This window comes from Prionailurus viverrinus, unplaced genomic scaffold (genome assembly GCF_022837055.1).
Source record: "Prionailurus viverrinus isolate Anna unplaced genomic scaffold, UM_Priviv_1.0 scaffold_35, whole genome shotgun sequence".
Taxonomy (NCBI): Eukaryota; Metazoa; Chordata; class Mammalia; order Carnivora; family Felidae; genus Prionailurus; species Prionailurus viverrinus.
This window is the reverse complement of record NW_025927605.1, coordinates 2,298,410-2,323,444: the sequence shown is the minus strand read 5'-3', so window position 1 is coordinate 2,323,444 and position 25,035 is coordinate 2,298,410. Positions and strand designations below refer to the sequence as shown.

Below are 25,035 nucleotides of genomic sequence, written 5' to 3'. Positions count from 1 at the left end.
CGAGTGCAAGTGGGGGAGGGGCAGAGAGAGAGAGGGACACAGAATCAGAAGCGGGCTCCAGGCCCTGAGCTGTCAGCACAGAGCCTGACACAGGGCTCAAACCTACAAACCGCAAGATCATGACCTGAGCCAAAGTTGGATGCTTAGCTAACTGAGCCACCCAGGTGCCCCATGGAAAATTACACATTTAAAGAATGAGGGGGAAATGAGACAGAAAGATCAGAGAGACAGTAGCAGAACAAGGATAAAGCAGTGCCATGGAAGCAAAGGAGATAGTGCCTTTTGAAAGAACATTGTCAACAGAATGGTCCATCCATTCATATAACAAATATTTGCTGGGTACTACTGTGGATCAGGAACTGTGCACAATGAAGGGTGAACTTGGGTGGGGGAAAGGTTAAAGATCGGATAGGAAATTGAGAGGGTGACAGAGTCAAGGAAACTGTACATATTTTCAAGTAGGGATGGCCTATGCATATTTGTCAACTAGGGGAGAGGAGCCAGAGGAAAGGAAAAGAGGGTAGATGACACCCAGAGAAGTCCTGGAGGCACTTGGAAAAGAGAGGCAAGAAGACATGCCAAAGGTTGGCCTTGTAAAGGAGGAGTGACACTTCTTCCTTTGAATCCAAAATGAAGGGGTAAAAGTGGAGAGAAATTCTTGTGGGATGCATTAAGTGTGGTGACAAAGAGGGACAAAAAGGGAAAGATTAAGAAGTTCACATGTTCGGCATCAAGTTCACAAAATAGAGAAAGGCATTCTGCAGAAAGGAGGAAGACGGAGACAGGTGGAATGACTTGACGACCGGAAAAATGAAGAGTTACCTGGAGGGATGTGACAGGGAGTCAATAAAAGTGTTGGGCTGCACCGAGAGCCCAGCAGTGAGGTTAGTCAGGGAATCTGGGGTTCAGCCAGCATGTTCAGACAGAATTGGGTAGTCTAGGCTGGGTAAGGAGTCAAATACGACCACAATGGGTCCGGAGTCTTGAGACTAGGAAGGTGAGGATGTGAGAGATAGATGGCTGTGGTCCAAAACGGCAGCAGTGAATCATGGAAGCTGACCCATTTTCAGCAATAAAAGCTACAAATATGCTCCCATGGGTGCTGCAGGAGACCAGGGAATGGTGGAGTCGAAGGACACAGTAATTGAGGAGGCTGGGGAATTGTGAGTGAAGTTAAATGCAACTAACACGTGTTAATATTAAAAGAAGCCTTAGCAGAGTGAAACAAACTATCAAGCTATGCCGCTTTGGGGGAAGTCACTGCCCATTTCTAGAGCTGAATGAGACTTCTCTGGGCTCTAAACGGTACGGATTTTTAGGTTCATAGCAAGAGACTGGCAGAGAAGCAAGATACCTTCCGTTGGGCGGCCCTTCTCGGGAAAGGCCTCCGGAACCTTTCTGCTGTGCTTTTTGCCCGGACGTGCAGAAGCGGAGGCCGGAAGTCCTCTGCCCGGAGGTTCCGGGTTTCCTGGGCTACTACGATGGCGATGAGTTTCGAGTGGCCGTGGCAGTATCGCTTCCCGCCCTTCTTTACGTGAGGCTCAGACCCCGAGAAGCCCCGCTGTGCCTCCCTCCCCTGCCCCGGACCCCGGGCTCAGCCCTGATGCTTCAAATGGGGAGGGGGAGAAAGGACCCGGTCGCCACCACCCTTAGTCCCTCACTTTGTCCCCCAGACGCGCCTGCGTCTGTGCTGCCTCTCGCCCTCTCACGCCCTCTAATTCTGCGCCCCACCCCCTTCACCCGGCAGGTTGCAGCCGAATGTGGACACTCGGCAGAAGCAGCTGGCCGCCTGGTGCTCGCTGGTCCTGTCCTTCTGCCGCCTGCACAAACAGTCCAGCATGACGGTGATGGAAGCTCAGGAGAGCCCGCTCTTCAACAACGTGAAGCTACAACGTATCCTCCCTCAGGCTCTTCCACAGCCCACACACACGCACTTCTGCGCTTGCACACATGCCCAGACTTCACACCCCCTTCACCCCAGTAGGCAGGTTCCCACCCAGACTGGACTTGGGAAGGAGCCATATGTGTAGCTGACTTCCATTTTAGCCCCAACCCCCAATGCAAATGCAGCATCAGACCCTCCAGTCCTAGGTAGTGATGAATACCCAGGTGTCATTCCGGGCTTAGAATCTCTGACCCAAAGCCAAGTCCCCGGTTTTCCAACCTGAGCCCTTTTGACTCTGAATCTCCTGTCCTCTTCTGAGTGAAGCTCAAACTCTGGTACTACCTTAAGTAATTTTCTCTACCCACTCTCCTTCTCCCAGGAAGTAAGGGTCATTTGTTTTTGCTTCCTGATTCATAGCTAAAATATCTGTGGAGAAAGTCTGAAGGAAGAAGAGGAGACAGATGGTGACAAAAGGGAGTGCCTTTCATTTCTAAAGCTCTTCCTTTTTTTTTTTTTTTTAATGTTTATTTATTTTTGAGAGTGAGAGGGCACAAGTGGGATAGGGACAGAGAGAGAAAGACAGAATCCGAAGCAGGCTCCAGGCTCTGAGCTGTCAGCACAGAACCTAACTCGGGGCTTGAACTCAGGAACTGTGAGATCATGACCTGAGTTGAAGTCCCACCCTTAACCGACTGAGCCACCCAGGTGCCCCCATAAAGCTCTTCCTTTTAATTGAACTAGTATCTCTTTACCTTCCTCCCCCCTTTATCCAGGAAGTGCCAATTTATAGCCTTTTGGGGAATTGCACATATATGTGTGTGGGAGGGAGAGGAAGGGGACAGGTGGTTCTTCACATGAGACTGGCCTCAAGAGTTTTTATCCCACCTAATTCATTCCATCAATGCTGTTCCCTTAACTTTAAACCAGGGAAGCTTCCTGTGGAATCAATCCAGGTTGTATTAGAGGAACTGAGGAAGAAAGGTGGGTTCAGGTCCTCAGATTTCCTTATTTTTCCTCCTGGTTGGGTTTTCCTGAGGGCAGCTTGGCACAAGTCTTTGCTTTTTTTTTTTTTTTTTTTTTAATTTCTTTTAACTTTTATTTATTAAGTAATCTCTGTACCCAACATGGGGCTCGAACTCACAACCCCTGAGATCAAGAGTCCCATGCTCTACCAACTGAGCCAGCCACGTTTCTCTGAGATTTTAGTTTTAAGTAATCTCTCTCACCCAGCATGGGGCTCGAACCCACAACCTCAAGATCAAGAGTCACCCACTCCACTGACTGAGCCAGCCAGGTGCCCCATGAGTCTTTGCTTTTAACAACTTTCTTTTTCTCTCCCCTGGCTTGGAGCCCATAGTGTTCTATATAGAAGATAGTCCAATTCCCTGGGTCTTTTTCCCTATTGGTATTCATTATTGAAATCTCTCCATCTGTGTTCTGAGACCTGGAGAAAGGTGGAAGGAGAATTGGTGCCTTGCAGATAATAATAGTAAAGCAATTCTTGGATTTCACTTCCTGAAAGCTGAATCTCTTCCACTCTTTATACATTTGGTTTTGCCTTTTGTCCCTTCTTAGCGTAAGATACTTTCATAAGTATCTTTTTTGTAGGAAACCTGGAGTGGTTGGATAAGAACAAATCTAGCTTCCTGATCATGTGGCGAAGGCCAGAAGAATGGGGGAAACTCATCTATCAGTGGGTGAGACTGTTCTGCCACAGTGACCCATGGCAAAGGAGAATTATATCTGTGTTCAGCAGATACCTGGTGTTCCTAGGTCTGGACTGAGCAAAGTGGGAAGGGGAAGAAAGAGGAAGTATAGGTCTTCCAGGCAAACCTCTTTCAATGACTCAATTTCCTAGGCTGCATAGAACTTCCCTACCTTTGTAGGAGGCCAGAGGCTACGTGAGGCCATGTTTGGAGAATGCAGTGCTGGGAACCATGAGTACTATTGTTGGCTGGCGTCTCTGGCCACAGAAGATAAATGGGGAAAGGAAGGGCAAAAAAAACCCAAAAAACAACAACCCTGGGGCCCCTCCCCCACTAGGCGCTTTGGGGCTGTCCACAATATGAATGAGACATTCTGAACCAGTATGGGTGTGGGGACAAACTGTCTTCCCCAAATTCCTAGCCACCACCAGCCCTAAACTTTCCCAAGGGAGAGAAGAGGGGAAGAAGCATCAACAACCTAAATATAACAAACACATGCCACCTATTCCTGAACAGGAAAACAAAATGAGAGGTCACTCCTCAGACATGTGAAGGCCTGTGGTTTAGTGGTTCCGTATATGTGTGTACACGTATAAATATAGCACCTGTAGGGGTTGTGGTTTTTAGGCCACTCCTGCCGAGGTGACAGTGAGCCCTGGTTTGGGGACAGGTATCATTCGTGGGTCAGATAGGTGGAGTCAGTGAGCTCACCTTCCAGGAGATCCCTGGTCCTTATTCAGTCACTGTTTTCTGTGTCTATAGGTTTCCAGGAGTGGCCAGAACAACTCCGTGTTCACTCTCTATGAGCTGACCAATGGGGAAGACACAGAGGATGAGGGTAATGCTTCTCCCTTTCCCTCCAGTTTTGTCATCTGAATCCTCCAGTCCTTGTTCAGCTGACATTCAGACTTCCCATCCCTGCCTTTGAATTCCAAATACTACATGATAGAAGGGCTCTTAACCCATGTCCAAGGTTTCCCTAAGCCACCTGAATTTACATGCAAAATACCCCCAAATTTTGTCAGTGGGATATGTGCATTTTTCTAGGGATAGAGTCCATATTAAAAGATTGTCAAGGGCATCTGTGATCCATGAAAAGTTAAGAATTCCTGGTGTAGATAATGAGGAACCGGCGCAGAAGATTAAGCCTGAAATCTCATTCTTTGCTGATGCTGGCTTTCTTTCACCCTTTATACTTACAGAGGGCTCAAGATTTGTGGGTGTCAGCTGAAGGGATTGGGCCAACGCCACCATCCCCACCCCTAGGCCTTTTAAATACTTTAGTTTCTAGCCAGGTGAGGATTTATATACTGTTTGATTTTTACATAGTGTAAATATACTCTTAGCTTTTTTATCTCTGACTTCATATTCTGATCCCAGGATCACCAAAAGTTCCAATCTCAGCTGGGGAGGAAAGGGCAGCTCCCCTTTCTGCCAGGCCCTGGCTGCCGTAACAGAGTTTACAGGTCTTGGCTGTTCCCCCCTGCCCTACAGGCCTCTGCTTGCTACTCCCACCATTGCCCCATGACTTCAGTGCCACAACCATGCCCAGCCCACCACTCATGCTGGGCAAAACTGGAGGCTTCCTCAGAAAGCAAGCTCCCTGACTCAAGCCGTAGGCCCCCGCAGGGAGTGAGGTGTGCGAGCCTGTTAGGGCTTGCCACCTGCTTCTCACATCTCCCTGCAATATCTTGCCATATCTCCAGATATTCAGCTGGCCCTTGGCTCCCAGCCTCGCTCCTTTTAACTAGGAAAGGGCAGATATCTGTGCTGGCCCTTAACAGTCTCCTGGTCAGAGGTATGGCTATACTTTGTGTTAGGACAGGTGCTCCTAATGGGTACAGGTGTGCAAACTAGGGTCAGTGTCCAGTGTCAAGGACCTTGACGTTCCTAGGTTTAATTGTCCCCCACTTTGTGGCCCAAAAGTAGATGGTGTCACTCTCATACATCAGATACTAATGGCACATGGGTGGGGGATACACATGAGGGTTGAGTCCAACAGAAGAACCCAGAAGGGGAAAATAAGTGTGAACTCACATTTTGTGCAGACTCTGGCTTTCTCTCACCCCTTACTCTTAAGGCGTACCCAGGAAGGATTGGTGGCAGCGGCAGCAGTATAGGTGGTACATGTCTACCCTGGCCTCAAGGGGTCCCAGCTTCCAGCTAGACTTCTCCTCAGGGGCCTTGAGCCCCCAGGAGCCAAGTGTCCCTGACTACCCATCTCTCCCTTCCAGAGTTCCATGGGCTGGATGAAGCAACCCTACTCCGGGCTCTGCAGGCCCTACAGCAGGAGCACAAGGCTGAGATCATCACTGTCAGCGATGGCCGAGGCGTCAAGTTCTTCTAGCAGAGACCTGTCTCCTTTTACTTCTTACCTCCCACCCTTCCAGGGCTTTCAAAAGGAGACAGACCCAGTGACCCCACAGACTGGATCTGTGACTCCACCAGACTCAAAAGGGCTCCAGTCCAGGGATGGGTTTCCCACTTACCCCACGTTTCTGTCCCTGGGGAAGGGCGAGGCTGAGGCGCCTGGGAGAAAAGATGTGCTTCTCCTTGCCCTACCTCCTCTCCCATCCTAGACTGTCCCTGAGCCAGGGTCTGTAAACCTATAAGTCCACATGTGTTCACACACGTAAGTACATACACACGCCTGCACAAGCTTCTGTCTCTTCCCCTTCCCACCCCCTTAGCTGCTATTGCCTCCCTCTCAGGCTGGTGCTGGATCCTTCTTAGGGGATGGGAGAAGCCCTGGCTGCAGGCAGCCTTCCAGGCAACATGAAGATAGGAGGCCCAGGAAGGGGCCTGGCAGTGAGAGGCCAGGCCCGACACTGATTTTATGATATTAAAAAGCTCATCCCCACTGCCTCCTGTTGGAAGTTACTACTGGAATGGGCATAGGGAGGGCTGTGAAGTGTTGCCCCCTGAGTGAATCCCAGCCTAGGAGAGGGTAGAGGAGGCCTATGGCCTTTGTAAATGAAAAGGTGCCCCCGTGCTGGCAGGCTCCAGGGGGCCTGTGGTTTTACATCTGCTGGGTGGGCTGTGTGGGGGAGTGCTGATGGAACACAGCTTAGGGACAGACTGCTTTCTGAATTGGAGTAACTTCATGGCTTCCCCTTCTCCCCCATGAAAGTCCTGAACTGCTCTGAAGCCCCTCCCTCCATCCCACTGGTCTGGGGTGGGGTAGTTGAGGCCAAGGGGAGCTGAAGGGGTGTAAACCGGATATGGACTTTGGTTTATTGGGAACTTGGGCAAACAGAAGGAGGAGGAAGGAGAGCCCACAGAGCAAAAACAGCTACTGTGGCCAGGGCTAGGCTGCGGCCAAGGTAGGAAGGCGGAGGGGATGGGTGACCGGGTCCTTGGCTTGGGGGAGGGACTTGTCCTGGGGTGCACACACCCATCCCTGTGCAGCCCAGAGGGTCAGCGGCTTGGGAGAAAACCAGACCTTTCCATTGACCTCTGTATTGTCGGCCTGGGGCTACTCCGGACGAACCGGAGGGGGGTGGCGCTACCTTATCTGGGGCTTGCAGGCGGGTGGTAACCTTCCCTTAACCACCCCTCTCTCCCCCCACGCTTCTAGGGCCGGAGGGCCGCTGTCACGTTTCCTCTCCCAACCCCAGCATCGTGCCTCCCCCAGCTACCCCCGCCCCCCGACAGGTTTGCTCACTCTTAGTGCGGGAGGACACACGGCCGCCTCGCACCCGGTCGACTTCGGAATGAGCCCCCGGGCGGTGCACCGGGAGGCGAGGGAGAGGAGGGCCTGCGGCCGGGGGCGGGGCGGCCGAGGTGAGGGGCTGCGCACCCGATTCCGCGCGGCTGGCCGCTCCGAGGGGGCCGCCCTGGGGGGATGAGGGCGGGGCCGGGGGCGGGGCTGCAGGACGGTCGAGCCGGGACTGGGGCCCCTGTAGCTCAGCCCTAGCGCTGCGCACCCAGCCAGTCCGCCTGTCAGACCGCCTCCTCTCCAGCCGCCCGGCTTGCTGCCCTGCGGCGCCGGCCCTTCCTCATGCTGGCACCCCCGGCCTCCGAGACTGCGGTCCCCATGTCCCAGGCGGAGGCCGACCTGGCCCTGCGGCCCCCGCCGCCTCTCGCTGCCGCGGGGCCGCCCCGCCTCGGGCCCCCTCCTCGCCGGGCGCGCCGCTTCTCCGGGAAGGCTGAGACCCGGCCGCGCTCTTCCCGTCTCAGCCGCCGCAGCTCAGTCGACTTGGGGCTGCTGAGCTCTTGGTCCCAGCCAGCCTCACCCGCTCCGGAGCCCCCTGAGCCTCCGGACTCCGCTGAACCCGACCCCGCGAAAAGCCCACCGCCTAGCTGCCCAGAACCCCCCGAGGGCACGTGGACCGGGGGAGCCCCCGCGAAGGCTGCAGACTCAGCGCGTCCAGAGCTAGCAGTCTCGGCAGGAGGCCCGGGGTCCCGGGAACCGCCGAGGGTCCCCGAAGCCGCGGCTCGGGAGCGGCAGAGGGAGCAGGAGGAAAAGGAAGACACGGAGACCCAGGCAGTGGCAACGTCCCCGGACGGCCGATACCTCAAGTTTGACATCGAGATCGGACGTGGCTCGTTCAAGACGGTGTATCGAGGGCTGGACACCGACACCACGGTGGAGGTGGCCTGGTGTGAGCTGCAGGTGCGGCTGGGCACCCCCTCTGTGGCACCCTCTGTGGTCCCTGGGATGGGACCCTTTGGAGGTCTGGGGATGAGAAACCTAGGGGACAGCAGCAAGGGAGAGATCTATTTTTCCAGTCAAATGTCTGGACACTCCTGCCCCACCTTGCTCTGATGATTAATGGATCTGACTGATTCTGGGCTGCAGAAGGAAAAACTGAGGCAGGGGGTACATGGAAGCTCCCCTATGGGTTGTGGACATTTTAACTTTGAAGTCTCTGTACTCAACCCTGAGAGGTGGAAGATAGGATGCTAAATCGGGGAGGGAGCCAGTTTGGATCTGAGGGGGACCAATTTCCCTCAGTAGTAACAATCTCTTCCTTTCCCGTTCCCCTGAGTACTGAGACACTCAGTGTGACCCTGGTCCTCCTCCTTCACCCTGGATCTTTGCAGATTAGGAGGCTGGGATGATGGAAGCTAGAAGCTGGGGCAGGGTCCTCTCCATTTCCAAAAGATTTAGAGTGGTGGTAGCAGGATGGGGCCCCCCCCAGGCCCCTTCTGGAACAGTCAGACTTCTAGACGTCTCCACAACTGGGGGAGGGGGAGACAGAGAGCTCCAGCCCTGGCCTGAATCCAGTCCTTCTCCTCATCCCACTGTCTCCCTGGGCTCTCCCTTCCCAGACCCAAAGGCACTGAACCCAATGGGCTTTAGGGGGATGTTGGTGTGAAGGATTTCTTCTCATGGAGGGAAGAACCCAGTTAAATCTGGGCCAGCAGCAGCTTTGGGCAGAGCCTGGGTAAGGGTCCTCCCCTCCAGCCCTGGCACTGGGCTCGCCCCTTGCGCCTGCCAGTGGCGCGCCCTAGGCTGTAGGCCAGGCAAGGAGAGGCAGCCAAACCAATGGGGTGGGGGGGCGGGTGGCGAGGGATATGAGAGGGGAGCGGGACGGCCAGGGGCAGGAGGCGGTCTTCTGGTCCTGGATCTTTCTCTCTCTCTCTGTAACTCCCTCTGCAGCCCTCCGGCCTCCTGTCTGGATCTAGCAGTGCCCAGTTTCTGGGGCCAACCCCGTTGAGGGCCCCAATTCTCTGCCCGCTGTCAGCCTGCTGCCCGCCTGCTGCCTGCCCGCTGCCAGCCCCTGGGGCGTCCCCTCCCGCCCCACGGCTGGCCAGGGAGGCCACAAAGGCGCTATTGAGCTCAGGGCTCCTGGATGGGGCTGCATAAAGGCCCTTGTGTCCAGCGGGGGGTCCAGGGGCGGCCCCAGGCCCAGGATGGGCGTGTCCTTGCAGCAGCCGGAGGGGGCGGACCGAGAATTCGGGGTATACAGCTCCTTGGGCGAGCGATGACCTAGCCCCATTCGCGACCTAGGCCCTTCCTCGTTTCGGGAGGGGGGGGGGGTCCTGGGCTTGATGTGATCTTGACTCCCACCCATCCCCTACCCCCACAGACTCGGAAACTCTCTCGAACGGAGCGGCAGCGATTCTCTGAGGAAGTGGAGATGCTCAAGGGGCTGCAACATCCCAACATCGTCCGCTTCTATGATTCGTGGAAGTCGGTGCTGAAGGGCCAGGTTTGCATCGTACTGGTCACCGAACTCATGACCTCCGGCACGCTCAAGACGTGAGCTCTGCGCCTGGTGGTAGTGTTGGTTGGTGGGTGAACTGGTGGTGGGAGGTCCCCACTCCTTCTGGAACTTCTCCCAGGCTCCCCAAACTCCAGATTTAGGTCCAAAATCAGGCTCTCACCCACCCCTACTGCATCCCTGCCTTGGTGAGTGGCAGTGTCTACCCAGCACTCCAGCTGAAACTTGGGCATCTCCCCAGATGCCTCCTTTGTCTCCGCTCTGTACATCCACCTTCTCCACCAGTCTGTCTCCAAGGCCCTTCTTAAAATGCCCACTCTGCTTTCCCTGTTCCATGCGCTGCCACCTCAGTGGTCTGGAGCCCTGCAGCAGCCCCCTAAAGGGCCTTCCCCCACTCTGCCCTCACCTTTCGGAGCAGTCCTGTCTTCCCGCAGTCTGGACAGCCTCTCTCCATTCCTTAAAACCCCTTAAAGGTTTCCCACCACCCTCAGGAAAAAGTCCACACTCCCTAACCTACTCACAAAGTCCTTAGGATTTAGCCTCCTCTTGAGCCTAAATTCTACAAAAACTGAATTCCCAGCACCTCCTCCCACCCTGCCCTATCACCGCCTGCGTGCCTTGGAGCACAGTGTCCCCTCGGCCTGGAAAGTCTCCATCCCTTCCCCTTTTCACCCTTGAACCCCTACTCATCCTTCAAGATGCAACATAAAAGTTATTTCCTTTCCGAAGCCCTCCCCCACGCCCCAGGCGGTTAGTCATCCCTTCCGGCACCCCCACAGCCCCTTGGCGCAGCCTTATCTGTGAATTTATGCCTGACCCATTTTGTAATCTCGGGTCTACTACCACACCCCCGACTCAGTTTCTCTGTGGGGCGCACCGCGGACTGAGCTAGAATAATGCTGGGAGAAAATGTGTACCTGGCGGTGCCGGGGAACTAGGGTAACTTCCCAGTGGGGGTCTCCCCCCCCCCCCCCCCCCGCCGTGTCTCCGCCCCGACCCTGGCTCTGCGCCCCTCCCCCAGATACCTGAGGCGGTTCCGTGAGATGAAGCCGAGAGTTCTTCAGCGCTGGAGCCGCCAGATCCTTCGGGGGCTTCATTTCCTACACACCCGGGTACCCCCCATTCTGCACCGGGATCTCAAGTGCGACAACGTCTTTATCACTGGCCCTTCAGGGTCGGTCAAGATCGGGGACCTGGGCCTGGCCACGCTCAAGCGCGCCTCCTTTGCCAAGAGCGTGATAGGTGCGTTCCTCCAGGAGGTCCTTGCTATTCCTACCTCCCCCACGTTAGAAGAGACCCTGGGGGCCCACTCTCCCCAGCAGGGTCCTTGGAGTTGCACGGAGTTACAAGAGCATGGGGAAAGTGGGGAGACTTATGGCATCCTCTCTGCCCCACACCCCTCCCACACACACGGTGGGGGTGGGAAAGGGTCCGTTACTAGCACTCCAGAACTCGTGAGGTTGCTTTCCCTCCCCGTCCTCCCCCCTCCCTCCCACCTAGCCTGTGGTACGCCCAAGAGGAAAGGGAAGCCAGAGGGAGGCTCTGCAGCCTAATGCCTGCTGTGGATCCTACAGGGACCCCGGAGTTCATGGCCCCGGAGATGTACGAGGAAAAGTACGATGAGGCGGTGGACGTGTACGCGTTTGGCATGTGCATGCTGGAGATGGCTACCTCAGAGTACCCTTACTCCGAGTGCCAGAATGCCGCGCAAATCTACCGCAAAGTCACTTCGGTGAGAGGGGACGGGGAGGGGAGACAATTCCAGATCTCCTCCCATTTTCCGACCCTTACCAGCCCGCGTCAATGCCCTTTCCCTTAAAGAAAGCAGGCTAGACGCAAAGATGCTCTGGTAAACACTGAAGGATATTGGATGCACACACGCCCTATCCCCTTACTAGCTGTTTAGAATAATGTTGTGTGTAGCACTCTCTAGAGTTTGCAAACGATTTCACATCTGATCTTTCATCCGCAGCGTGAGCAGGGCGTCTCGTCCTGCCCTGCGCTTTACAAATGGGAAAACTGGTACACTGGGAGACTTGTTCCAGGTCATACTGTCAATACTTGGGCTGGGATTTGAAATCAAACCGTCCAGTAGCTGTCGCGGTGCCTTTGCGATTGCATGCTCTGCTGCCCCAGACGGGGTGAGGGGCAAGCAGAGAGCTGGGGCGCAGAGGCCTGGAGGCCTCATGCGCCCCCTTTCCTCTAGGGCACAAAGCCGAACAGCTTCTATAAGGTGAAGATGCCTGAGGTGAAGGAGATCATTGAAGGCTGCATCCGCACAGATAAGAACGAGAGGTGGGGTGGAGGGGGCAGGGTGGGGGTGGGTTCAGGGGCCGGGGCAGGGGTGGGGGGACGGCGGCAAGGCTCGGCTCACCGCAGCACTCCTCCCAGGTTCACCATCCAGGACCTCCTGGCTCACGCCTTCTTCCGCGAGGAGCGCGGCGTGCACGTGGAGCTGGCGGAGGAGGACGACGGTGAGAAGCCCGGCCTCAAGCTCTGGCTGCGCATGGAGGACGCGCGGCGCGGGGGGCGCCCGCGGGACAACCAGGCCATAGAGTTCCTGTTCCAACTGGGCCGGGACGCGGCAGAGGAGGTGGCGCAGGAGATGGTGAGCAGAGGACAGACTGCCCTGCGCCTGGGCTTGTGCGCGGCAGGTCAGTGCCATGCGGGTGGGGCGCCAGGGTGGTGGGAGGGGCACCCAACCTGCCCCTCTCAGAGCGTCTGGTAAGTGTCCCCCTGGCCCGCGCACCTAAACACACGCACGCCCCAAGTGCGGGGTCACTGCACATTTCCTTTTCCAGAGCAAGCCCTGGGTCCTCCAGCCTGCCTGGCTCTGCTTCCTGCTGCTCTGATTTCCCTGGAATGCTCTTCTCTCCAATTTATTTATTTTTCTCTTTTCCACCCCCCCGCCTTGGTCTTTTTTTTTTTTCCTCCCCTCTTTCTTCCTCCGTGCTCAGAACCAGGAATTTCAGGAAACCTGTCCCCTCTAGGGTCAAAATTAAATGCTTAGTTCCAGTTCAACAGGTCCTCCATTACAGGACCCACCACCATTGGTCCTGTTTTATACCAGGATACACTCCTGTCTCTCTCCTCCACTGGACTATAAATTCCTTGAGGGCAGAGACTGTGTTCTATTGATTTTTCTATCTCTGACAGTGCTCGGCACATGGTTGGAGCTCATTAATAATCCCACATTTGTACATGGCTTAGAGCACTTTCACATGCATTCGATTGTTGTTACCAACCCTGCCGGGAGTGATTTTATCCTGATGTATTGATGAGGAAATGGACGGTTCAGAGAGGTTGAATATCTTGTCCAGGGTCCTGAGCAAGTAAGTGGCAGAGCTGGATTTAAACTCAGGCTGTTCAGATCTTAAGTCAGATCACCCTGCCCCACCTCCCTTACATGTGCTGCAAAGTTTGAGATGAATAAGGAGTTGATGAACAGAAGCTGCCAGCGCAGGAGAGGCATGCATGGGAGAGAGAAGATGCAGGACTGTTTAGGAAGGCCTGAGAAGGGGAGAGAGTATGAGGTTCTTGATAGATGAATGGCAGTTGAAAGTGTGGGGATCCTCTATGGTAGGTCTGGATAGGGAACCTGAGAATGTGTTTTTAAATGTAGCAGAACAGGTGTCCTTAGTACAGCTCAAACCTGACCTAGGATCAAATCTTGATCCATTATGTACAGGGATTCTTTTCTTTTTTTTTTAATGTTTATTTACGTATTTATTTTTGAGAGAGAGAGGGAGAGAGAATGCATATATGTTGGCACACAAGCTGGGGAGGGGCAGAGAGCGAGGGAGAGAGAGAATCCCAAGCAGGTTCCACACTGTCAGCACAGAGCCTGAGATGGGGGCTTGAACTCATGAACCATGAGATCATTACCTGAGCTGAAATCAAGAGTCAGATGCTTAACTGACTGAGCCACCTAGGTGCCCCCCACTTTTTATTTGAGGGGGGGGGGGAACAGAAGGAAAGGGGCAAAGGGAGAGGAGGAGAGAGAGAATCTTCAGCACGTTAGGCTTGATCCCATGACCCTGAGATCATGACCTGAACTGAAATCAAGAGTCAGCTGCTCAACCAGCTGAGCCCACCCAGGTGCCCGAAACAGGGGATTCTTGATGATGACACACTATTGATACCTTTAGTTGGGAGACTGTCCTGTGTATTGTAGGATGTTGAGAAGAATTCCTGGCTTCCACTCACTAGATGCCAGTAGCACTGAGGTGTGACAACTACAGGTGTCTCCAAATATTGCCAAATGTTCCCCCTTACCCCTGAGAGCAGTTGATCTACTAGATAACCATGAACTAGTCACGGCTTTACTTATTTCTAAGACAGGGCTAAGCCCACTTCAGACGGTTGTTGGGAGGATTTAACGATGATAATGTAAAGAGTTGCCAGTTAATGGACACAGTGCATGATCAATAAATATTAGTGTCCTTTCTCCAGGAGAAATATCCCGAGGCCTCAAGAAGGTGTCCTGATGGGTCTTTGAGTGGAGTCCTCACCTCAAACCGTGCTCCTCGCCCTCTTAACTCCAGGTGGCCCTGGGTCTAGTCTGTGAAGCTGACTACCAGCCAGTGGCCCGCGCAGTACGTGAACGAGTTGCTGCCATCCAGCGGAAGCGTGAGAAGCTGCGCAAAGCTAGGGAGTTGGAAGCCCTCCCCCCTGCACCAGGACCCCCACCAGCAGCTGTCCCCAAGACTCCTGGTCCCCCCAGTGTCTTCCCCCCTGAGCCTGAGGAGCCAGAGGCAGACCAGCACCAGTCTTTCCTCTTGCGCCATGCCAGCTACTCATCTACCACCTGTAAGCCACCCCTGACCTTGGGATATGGGATGTGACCTAGGTCCCAGAACCCTTGGCCTCTGCCCCCGCCCCACCCAGAAGTCCAATCCAGCAGCACTGTCACTTACCCTGCCTTCCACAACTAGCCACGAAGCTCCTTCTGGGAAAGAACTCCCACAGCTCCAGGCCCCTTCTTGCTCAGGCAGCAACCACCCCCCCCCCCCCCGCTCTGCCACCCTTTATTTCCCCTTTTTTGATCCCCTCCCTCCCCCACCAGCGGATTGCGAGACTGATGGCTACCTCAGCTCCTCCGGCTTCCTGGATGCCTCAGACCCTGCCTTTCAGCCCCCTGGGGGGGTGCCATCCAGCCCCGCTGAGTCCCATCTCTGCCTGCCCTCGGTGAGAGGGGGTCACGTGGGGGGCTCCCAGACATTCCAAGCCTGTGACCTATCTTTCTCCTTGTAAAACCCAACCCCATGACCTAGCCCCATGTCCCTGGAAATCCACCACTCTGTCCTCATCTTCCTTAATTCCCTCTGCCTAGTACCCCCAGCATCCTTGACACCATCTCCCTGAACCCCCACAATTGTCTTCCTCTGACCTCGTGAACCTATTTCCCATTTCAGGCTTTTGCCCTGTCCATTCCACGTTCTGGCCCTGGCAGTGACTTTTCCCCGGGAGACAGGTAGGTTCTGGTAGGGGTTGGGGGCAAGGGTGAGACATATGGCGGGTCCCAGTGTCCATTCTGACACTCCTACCTCCTTTTTCTTTTCTAGCTATGCCTCAGATGCAGCATCAGGTCTTAGTGATGTGGGAGAAGGGATGGGACGCATGAGGAGACCCCCAGGGAGAAATCTCCGGCGTAGACCCCGATCCCGGCTTCGGGTCACTAGTGTAAGGAGGGGGCATAGGAGATGGGGAGTAACCTACGGGACCAGGAGGGAACTGTCAGGGGCGGGTGAGGGAGGTCAGCCAAAAAAGGGGAGAACAGTGTGTGACTGGTACCATAGAGGCAGCCAGTCTGGTTTCTAATATCAGACTTTGGGGGCAGAGTCTGCTTCTGTCCAGTTCCAATCTGGCCACCGTCACTTGGTTGGAGTGGGGTGGGGGCACGTGATGAGGACAGAGGGCTTGACCTCCTCTCCTCTGCTGACTTTGAATCTGAAGGTCTCAGACCAGAATGACAGAGTGGTTGAGTGCCAGCTACAGACGCACAACAGCAAGATGGTGACCTTCCGATTTGATCTGGATGGCGACAGCCCGGAAGAGATTGCGGCTGCCATGGTGAGGGGGGAGGGTGAGGAGGACAGAGTCTTTAGGTCTAGGATAAGAGTCTCCCTCCGGATGTCCCCTGGTACTGAACTATCCCTTCCTCCCACCCAACAGCAAGGGTTTTTAAAGCATGATGACACTGAAGACATCTGCTCTTGTTTTGAGGGCAGTTTTTATTTATTCAGTGAGGTTTGGATCCTCAGAGCAATTTCAGACTAACATAGGGTACACACAGATGCTGTGGTGAGGTACACGCTAGACACATGATACTGTGGCCATGAGTAAAGGGTGGTCTGGGGCAACAGGGAGAAGAAGTAGAACTTATTCAAAGTCATGACAGATGGTTAAGAACAGCAGTGAAGACTGAAAAGGGCAGGTCTAGAGGAAGTACAGCATCAGGACAGGCATGGAAGCAGGGAGTGACTTGGAATATGGGGTGGGGGAGGGGGACTTCATGAGGAGACCACTGCCACTAGAACTAAGAGTTCCTCTAGGAGACTTGTGGAAGCGAGGTTGGGCATGTGGAGTAGGCTCAGATTATAGACAGTCTTAAGTGTTAGATGGAGTGTAACATGGTGAGAATAGACTTTAAGAAGACCATTCTGCCATGGGAAGTGGGAGAGGGTCGGGGGTAGGGAATCCAGTTGGCAGATGGATACAAGAAGCCACAAATGGTCCAAGGAGAAGATGGATTATGGGGGAAGAAAAGAAGAAAAGGGGAGCATCTGAGGGTTGTTTCAGGAAAATAAGTTACTCTGTGATCCAGTTTCTTATTCTATTTTTTTAAGTTTATTTATTTATTTTGAGAGAGAGAACGGGCATGAGTAGGGGAAGGGCAGCGAGAGAAGGAGAGAGAATCCCTTGAGGGCTCTGCACTGTCAGCACAGAACCCAATGCGGGGCTCGATCCCACGAACGTGAGATCATGACCTGAGCTGAGATCAAGAGTTGGATGCTTAACTGACTGAGCCACCCTGGCACCCTTCCAGACATTTATTGATGTAATACAATACAAATAATAGGTGCTCAGGAAACATTTGCTGAGTTGAAATGATAGGGAGTTAGGGAGAGAGGATATCATGGGCAACTTGGAGCGTGGAGAAGCTAGTGGGAGTAGACCCTTAAAGGAGAGAGGAAGTTGGAAAATGAAAGTAGATGTTCTTAGGGGTCATGATGAGCTTGAATGACAGAGAGGCAGGCAAGATCCTCCCTGGGAGCACAACATGGTCAGGCAGGCCTGGAGGCAGAAGTGGATCGAGGAGTTGTCAGCATGGAAGGGAGAGTGAAGGGAGACGAGCTTGAGAAGCCAGAGGCAGAGAGGGTCTGAGAGTGGGTCTCAGTGGATACCCCCATTTCTGGGATGGGTGAAATAGGTCATCAAAGGACACAGAGATGGAGCCTGAGAGGTAGGAGGAGCCCCAGAAAATGTTAGGGAAAACTGAGGGAAAAGAGAGTTTCAAGGAGGTGACGTGGGGTAAAGCCTGAGGCGAGCCCACACTGACTTTTGTCAGGAGAAGGTCTTTGTGCGAAACCAGCTTCCCTGGAGTGGGGGAAATGGATGCCAGCCTCTGTGGTGAAGGAGTGAGGGGAATGCGAGAAGCATCAGGCTTCGGGAACTCTCTTTAAAGCTTCCCCTCCATCATGTCACTCACCTTGTATCCAGAACAAAGACAAAATATCACTCGGCACACCAGCTTGTCGTCTTCCATCAAGCCACTTGACCCTTCAAGAATCTTTCCTCTGGCCACACTGGTGTCCGAATGGTCCCCTGACGAGGCTGGCTGCCTTTCCGCTTCTGCCTCCATCTCCTCAGGGGTCTCTTGCCTTGAAAGGCTTCTCTACTAGGCTTTCAAGCACACTCAGATCCCACACAGCCAAAGGGACCCCTCCCCCTGACCACAGGGGTCACCCTCCATGCGTCTACAGCAGACTTGGGTCTGCTCTTCCTGCTGTTTGTCCCTACATTTTTTTTAAAGCTTATTTATTTTGAGCAAGAGAGAGAGAGAGAAGAGAGAGAGAGAGAGAGAGAGAGAGAGAGAGAGAAAATCCCAAGCAGGCTCCATGCTGCCAGCACAGAATCCAATGCAGGGCTTGAACTCATGAAACCCTGAGTTCATGACCAGAGTCAAAACCAAGAGTTGGATGCTTAACTGAGCCACCCAGGTGCCCCCTTGCCCCTACATTGTTAATGGCTACCTGTGGTTACAGAGTAAGGTCCCAATTCTGGAGCATGGCCTTTTTTTTTTTTTTTTTTTTTTTAAGTTCTTTTCTTTTAATGTTTATTCTTGAGAGAGAGACAGAGACAGAGCATGAATGGGGGAGGGGCAGAGCCAGAGAGGGACACAGAATCTGAAGCGGGCTCCATCCAGGCTCTGATGTGTCAGCACAGAGCCTGACACAAGGCTTGAACTCACGAACTGGGAGATGATGACCTGAGCCAAAGTCGGATGCTTAACCGACTGAGCCACCCAGGCACCCCTGGAGCATGGCCTTTAAAACTCCCAGCACTCCCAGCTCTGCTCTGGTCTTGACTGTTTTGTGAATGTGCTATGTCCTCTCATACCTCACAGCTGTTAATTCATGCCATTCTCTCTGCCCTTCTCTTCCCGACGAACAGCATGGAACAGAGGAAAGGGTGGGCTTTCACTTAAGACCCGAGTTCAAATTTCAGCTCTGTGATTTACTGATTTGGTGAATTGGGGCAAATTTCTTAAGCTCTCTGAACCTCAGTTGCTCAACAGTAAAATGATAGTACTCATTTGGCAAAGGTGTTCTGATATGATATGTAATTTATGAGAAGTGAGATCACATATGAGATATGAAATTATACGAGAAGTGTCCGTACATGGTAGGTCCTCGATGAAGGGTTGCTTCGAGGCTCAGCTCTGTGTGGCCATCCCAGCTTCCCTTATTCCCCCTGGGTGGCATGACCTGCTCTCTCTTTGGAATGGCATTTAAAAAAAATTGTGGCAGAAAACACATACCATAAAATTTACCATGTTAACCATTTTTAAGTATTCAGTTCAGTGGGGCCAAGTATATTCACTTTGTCGTGAAACAGATCTCCAGAACTTCTTTATCTTGCAAATCTGAAACTGTACCCATTAGACACCTCTCCCTTTCTGCTGGTATTGCATTTGATCTGTACCTTGACCACAGTGCCTTTCCTACCATGGACTGACTTGCAGTAAATCGAGTTGTGTAGATATGTGTCTCTTCTACTAGATCTTGGACTTCTTCGGGACTAGGACTTTGTTACATGCTGTTCTGCATTCCTCACCTAGAACAATGTACCCGTACCCACAACAATGCCTGGCACATAGTATGTGCTCCAGTGTTTGTGAAATTGAATGTTACATTTACCATTTATTGCCGTATTTTCACTTAGTGTGTGTGTGTGTGTGTGTGTGTGTGTGAGTAAGCCTGCATGGTTTATGAGCCCTATGAGAGCAGGAGTTATGTCCAAAAGCATATGATGCAACCATGGGAAGAACTCAGGCTCTGGCTTTAGACAAGTCTGGGGGCAAATCCTGTGATGTTAGGCAGACTGAACTTAACCTTTTTGAGCATTGGTTGTCTTAACTCTAAAATGGGGTTGTTGGGGCACCTGGCTGGCTCAGTCAGTAGAGCATGCAACTCTTGATCTTGGGGTTGTGAGTTCGAGCCCCATGTTGGGTGTAGAGGTTACTTAAAATTAAATCTTTTTTAAAAAATCAATAAAATAAAATGGGGTTGTTAACACAGACCCGAGAGAGCTGTTGTTGGTGTTAGATGAGCTCAGACATGTAAAGCATCTGGGCCATGATGCATCCTAGGGATGTTAGCTCCTGTCCTCTAAGGTATATTTCTCCTCGCACCACATGGTGCCTGGCATACAGTAGATACTTACTGAATACTTATTTTAGGTGGGTGGTTGGCAGAGCAGTCGGGTAAAGGGTTGGTTTTTAAAAACTTTTTTTTAATGTTTATTTATTTTTGAGACAGAGAAATACAGAGCCTGAACGGGGGAGGGTCAGAGAGAGGGAGACACAGAATCTGAAGCAGGCTCCAAGCTGTGAGCACAGAGCCAGATGTGGGGCTCGAACTCACAGACTGTGAGATCATGACCTGAGCTGAAATCTGATGCTTAACTGACTGAGCCACCCAGGCGCCCCGAAGGTTGGTTTTTAAAGATCAGTGCAGGGGAGAGAGATGAGTAAGATAACAGCCCTCTGTCCCCTTCCTGCTGACCCTTGCCAGGTGTATAATGAGTTCATTCTGCCCTCGGAGCGAGCCGGATTCCTGAGCCGCATTCAGGAGATCATCCAGCGAGTGGAGACCCTGTTGAAGAGAGATACTGGCCCTGTGGAGGCTGCTGAGGACCCCCTGGGCCCCCAGGTCAGACCTCTTAGATCATCTTTGGGGGGGGGGGGGGAACAGACTCTCTGCTCCAGACTTCATTACTCTCTGCCAACACCAGCCCCCGTGACTCTAACTCCTTCATCTGTATGACCCTAACACAATGGTTCTTACCCCATTTGAGTATCTGATGAAAGCCATGGGCCCTTGTTCTAGAAAAATGTGTTCAGTGCATACTTTTCTTTTTAACTCATTATTCTGGTAGAATTTCAGACTTACAGAGAGAAGTTGCAAGAACTGTACAAAGAACTCCTACTCTTTGCCCAGATTTGCCAACTATGACTGTTTTGTCATGTTAGCTTTATCATTCTCTTCTTCTCTCCCGTCTCTGTATGTATGTGCACATATTATTTTTTTCTGAACCATTTGGGAGTGAATTGCATACATCATACCCCTCTACCTATAAATATTTAGCACATGCACTTTTGAGTCCCTTGAAACTCCTCTTTAGGCTCCTAGAAGTTCATGGGCCCTAGATTAAGCCCTGGCTGAGCTGCCATCTAAGACTCAGCTCTTCCCCACTGTGACCATGGGCCCCTTCCTCTCCCTCAGGTGGAGCCAGCACCATTGCCTGCCCTCTCTGACCCCCTCCCAGACCCATCCCGTGGTATGTACTGCGTTCTGTCCCTACTCATCACAACCTTTGCAGCTGCTCCTGGGAAGGGCTTAGGGATTGGGGGACAGGGAACTCAGCACACCTTTCTCGCCAGCAGAGCTCCAGAGCAGCACCTCCCTGGAGCAGAGTTGCTGGGCAGCCTTCTCCACCTCGCCATCTTCTCCTGGAACCCCCTTGTCTCCTGGAAACCTGTTTTCCCCCGGAACTCCTGTCTCCCCAAGTCCCATTTTCCCCATCACTTCTCCCCCATGTTGCCTCAGTCCTGTCCCATTCTCCCAAGTCTCTTCAAATCTCTCTCCACAGACCCTCAGCTCCCCACTGGCATTCTCCCCCAGTGCTGCCCAGCTCCCTGGCCCTCCCTCTCAGTCTCCGCCGAGTTGCCTTCTCCCTTCTCCACCTGCCTTCTCTCCCAGTTGTTCTCAGGTCACCATTACTCCTCCTTCCTTTCCCCACTGCCCCTCTGCTTCCCCCCTTCCCTCCACCACAGCAGCCCCTCTCCTCTCTCTGGCTAGTGCCTTCTCACTGGCTGTGATGACCGTGGCCCAGTCCCTGCTGTCTCCCTCACCTGGGCTCCTGTCCCAGTCTCCTCCAGCCCCTCCTGCTCCCCTCCCTAGCTTGCCCCTGCCCCCTCCCCCTGCTCCTTGTGGCCAGGATAGGCCTTCACCCCCAACAGCTGAGACCGAGAGTGAGGTGAGTAGGAAACCAAGAGGGATGGTTAGGGGAGCTCCACTCTGGATCATTTCCCTTCTCATGGACCCACACTTTGCAGGTCCCGCCAAATCCTGCTCGGCCACTCCTGGGCGAAGCCAGACTAGCACCCATCTCTGAAGGTGAGGCCTCTGACCACTGACCTTCCCCTGCCACCTTCCACTTCATACCCTGCCAATTTCTCTCCCTTCTTTCATGATTCTTTCCTTCTCTCTCGACAGAGGGAAAGCCACAGCTTGTGGGGCGTTTCCAAGTGACTTCATCCAAGGAACCAGCTGAGCCTCTACCCCTGCAACCAACATTCCCAACTCTCTCCAGTTCCCTGAAGCCTCCAACCCCTCAGCTGACCTCGGAGAGCTCAGACACAGAGGATAGTGCTGGAGGCGGGCCGGAGGCCAGGGAGGCTCTAGCCGAAAGTGACCGTGCAGCTGAAGGCCTAGTGGCTGGAGCGGAGGAGGAAGGGGACGATGGGAAGGAACCCCGAGGGGGGGGCAGCCCCCCACCCCAGAGCCATCCCAGCCCAGTGTGGATGAACTACTCATACAGCAGCCTGTGTCTGAGCAGTGAGGAGTCAGAGAGCAGCGGGGAGGATGAGGAATTCTGGGCTCAGCTTCAGAGTCTTCGGCAGAAGTGAGTCTGGGGAGGAAGGATAAGAGGTGGACTTGGGAGAGCAAAGCATGTGGCTAGCCCTCATGGTCCTGGTGCTTCCTCAGGCACTTGTCGGAGGTGGAGGCACTACAGACACTACAGAAAAAGGAAATTGAGGACTTGTACAGCCGGCTTGGGAAGCAGCCCCCGCCGGGTATCGTGGCCCCAGCTGCTATGCTGTCCAGCCGCCAGCGCCGCCTCTCCAAGGGCAGTTTCCCCACCTCCCGCCGCAACAGCCTGCAGCGCTCTGAGCCCCCGGGCCCTGGTGAGACCGCAGTAGCCAGGCTCCCTTCTTTCCCAGGTCCCCTTCCCTACTGATCTGGCTTTCTTCCAGGCCCTGGGGGTCTGCCCCTTGGTTTGGGGGCATTAGCCCCCCTCTCCCCGTGGCCCCTTCCTTCACTCAGTGCTCTCCCTCCCCATCCTGCACCCAGGCATCATGCGAAGGAACTCCCTGAGTGGCAGCAGCACCGGCTCCCAGGAGCAGCGGGCAAGCAAGGGGGTGACATTCGCCGGGGATGTTGGCAGGATGGTGAGGGCGGGCCCAAGGGAGGGCGAGCCCAGGGAATGGTAACTGGCTGCAGTTTCACCCTTCTCCCATCCTGAAGGTTTCGTCAGTGCTTTTTCTTTTCCCTCCAGTGAATTCAGAACAGAAGCCATGTGTCTCTCCCATACCAGGGCCCATGATGGAGTTCGTGCTCTCAGAATCTGCTGACCAACACAGCTCCGCAAGAAGACCCCAGTACTGAGGAAGTAGAAGGCCAGAGGGGCATGGAGAGTGCTGCTCCATTAGAGGGAAGAGCCAAACACAGGGAATGATTTACTGTGTAGAAGGTGTCAATTCTGCAGCCTACCATCCTCATTCCTCCACCTCCCCAGCCAAAGGTCAACCACTAAGCAATTCCACTCAAGCCCTAATGCTTCTAGAGAGCACACTCCCAGCTGAACAAGTGTAGGGGGTGTACTCACACAGAATTGGCAACAGTCAATTAAAATGCCGAAAACTAGGAATCTGTGGTTCTGACTCTGTTGTGTCTTAAGAACTGGGAGTAAAGGCTTGTGGGGTAAGGCAGGGGAAAATTTAGAAGGGACTCTCCTCACAATGGGAGCAAGGCTAGAAGCTGCCCCGCTTTCTGGCTTCCTGCCAGCAGTTCATGAGGAAACTGCAAGATCAACCAATGATGCACTTGACCAAGCTAAGATCTCATCTAGACCCCACCTTAGGCCTACAAAGCAAGGTCCAAGTGGAAATTAAAAGAATTTTAATTCCCTCATTCTTTCATCTACACCTCTCAGAATGGGTAAAGGCAGGAAAGTTGGGAGTAGGGGTGTATTGTTTTTAAGGGTAGAGGACAAAAGAGTGACCTTCCCTCCCTGGAGACATAGTTTGGTCTCACACAGCCCAGTGACCTACCATGATCTCTCCCTTAAATCAGATGGAAACATCTCATGGAAAAAAGTAATTCTAGTTAAACATTTACAGCTCCCTGGGGCAATGCCACTGCTGCAGCTACTGCTTGTGGAGCTTTCCAGCATGGTCATGCCATCCCTCAGCCTCAACACACTCATCTTGGCTCCAAGAAGAGGTGACTCAGTTTATTATTCTCAACCTAACCCCATCTTTTCCACTTTAGGTTCCAACACCACACAGAGCTGCCACCCCACCCCTATAACAGCTAAGCCCCTGGGAGGTGGAGAAGGTAAACCACAAAGTTAGAAAGACCGAGAAAAGCCAAGGTCAAGGTTGTACAACTCTCAAATAAGGAAACATACTATAAGAAGGGCTCAGTGACTGGACACAGTGAGCATGAAGTGGCCAATATTCCCTTGACCAGGCCAAACGCAATAAATCCCTGGCTTCTTGGGCTCATTCATTGTCCAAGGTTGAGGCCAGCAATGCTGTGTGCAGGCTTTGATTTCCACAGGGTCATGGGGCATCATCCACCATGTGAAGGGGCTCCAGCAGGTTGGAGATGCATAGTGCCCATCTGGTTCAGGGTCCCGATGCCCTCTCCATGGCTCGGGCTCGGGCAGCTTTGGCCTCGTCCTCCAGCTCATCTAGGAAACGCTCCTGGGACACGGAGTAGAAGGTGTAACCATCTGGGGAAGTGAGTTCAGGAAACCACTTGGAGTATGCACATTGCCTTTTCCTAGCCTTGTTCCACCACCCTTGTTATTCTCTCACCCTCCCAAATCAGTGATTGGATCTTCTGCCCTCTGCTTTTCTGAGCCTTGATTATTCCGTTATTATTGACAAAGCATATTAAAAGAGCATCTTACAGTGACAAAGTAAGGTACATTAAACGCTTGGCTCAGCATCAGGAATGGCCAAGACTTTCACAGCTCTGGCTCTTTTTACCACCCCCACACTACCTAGTACTCGCCACTGTTCCCCTGTCCCTGCCCCCATATGCCGTCTCCTGAGCCTACAGTTCGAACGGATACAAATAGCTAACACCAGGGCCCCGATGCCCAGGCCGGTCACGATGTTCCGGGTCCGCCGCTGTGGTAGAGTCTTCTGCCACTGGGCGAGCTGCACCTGCCGCATGTACTGCAGCTGCGCGGGAGTCAGCTTCTCTCGAGTTGGGTCGATGCGCTGAGCCACGGGGGCCTTTCCACTCTTAGCATCGAGAGAATCACCAGCTCCTGGCGCCGCCATGTTGCCGCTCCGCCCTTCGTAGCCCCAAGGCGCGGGGCTTGCTGGGAATAGCCGTCCTTGGCCGCAGCAGCGGACTCTGGGAATTGTAGTCCGCGTTTTCTTTCGCGAGGGGAGTGCGGCCCTTGGCCTTAGGGGAAGGGGGGCGGGGGTGGCAAACCAGCCGAGCTTTCTGATTGGCTGAGGGGTCCG

At 53.5% G+C, this 25,035-nt stretch overlaps 3 protein-coding genes across 10 annotated transcripts; 2 read left to right on the top strand and 1 right to left on the bottom strand.

The window, feature by feature from the left end:
• Nucleotides 1-1,407: 1,407 nt before the first annotated feature.
• VPS25 (vacuolar protein sorting 25 homolog) lies at nucleotides 1,408-6,454 on the top strand. The gene is made up of 6 exons (XM_047845621.1): nucleotides 1,408-1,534; nucleotides 1,748-1,893; nucleotides 2,813-2,866; nucleotides 3,494-3,582; nucleotides 4,354-4,429; nucleotides 5,826-6,454. The coding sequence occupies exons 1-6, from the start codon at nucleotides 1,482-1,484 to the stop codon at nucleotides 5,936-5,938; spliced, it is 531 nt and encodes a 176-aa protein (XP_047701577.1). The 5' UTR covers nucleotides 1,408-1,481; the 3' UTR covers nucleotides 5,939-6,454.
• Nucleotides 6,455-6,578: 124 nt separating this feature from the next.
• On the top strand, nucleotides 6,579-23,198 carry WNK4 (WNK lysine deficient protein kinase 4). Of its 8 annotated transcripts, none has more exons than XM_047845608.1 (19): nucleotides 6,579-6,914; nucleotides 7,169-8,206; nucleotides 9,627-9,799; nucleotides 10,783-11,003; nucleotides 11,336-11,493; nucleotides 11,968-12,056; nucleotides 12,153-12,369; nucleotides 14,306-14,570; nucleotides 14,827-14,948; nucleotides 15,176-15,234; nucleotides 15,326-15,443; nucleotides 15,717-15,833; nucleotides 20,060-20,197; nucleotides 20,771-20,825; nucleotides 20,929-21,524; nucleotides 21,604-21,664; nucleotides 21,764-22,172; nucleotides 22,256-22,455; nucleotides 22,622-23,198. In XM_047845608.1, the coding sequence occupies exons 2-19, from the start codon at nucleotides 7,592-7,594 to the stop codon at nucleotides 22,759-22,761; spliced, it is 3,753 nt and encodes a 1,250-aa protein (XP_047701564.1). In that variant the 5' UTR covers nucleotides 6,579-6,914; nucleotides 7,169-7,591; the 3' UTR covers nucleotides 22,762-23,198. The 8 variants fall into 8 exon arrangements, with proteins under 8 accessions (XP_047701564.1, XP_047701569.1, XP_047701566.1 ...); XM_047845613.1 differs by having other exon boundaries at nucleotides 6,579-8,206; nucleotides 22,622-22,677; nucleotides 22,866-23,198; XM_047845610.1 differs by having other exon boundaries at nucleotides 6,579-8,206; nucleotides 22,622-22,719; nucleotides 22,866-23,198.
• Nucleotides 23,199-23,432: 234 nt separating this feature from the next.
• On the bottom strand, nucleotides 23,433-24,937 carry LOC125158475 (cytochrome c oxidase assembly factor 3 homolog, mitochondrial). The gene is made up of 2 exons (XM_047845622.1): nucleotides 24,633-24,937; nucleotides 23,433-24,287 (listed from the first exon to the last, which is right to left on the bottom strand). The coding sequence occupies exons 1-2, from the start codon at nucleotides 24,844-24,846 to the stop codon at nucleotides 24,181-24,183; spliced, it is 321 nt and encodes a 106-aa protein (XP_047701578.1). The 5' UTR covers nucleotides 24,847-24,937; the 3' UTR covers nucleotides 23,433-24,180.
• Nucleotides 24,938-25,035: the final 98 nt, after the last annotated feature.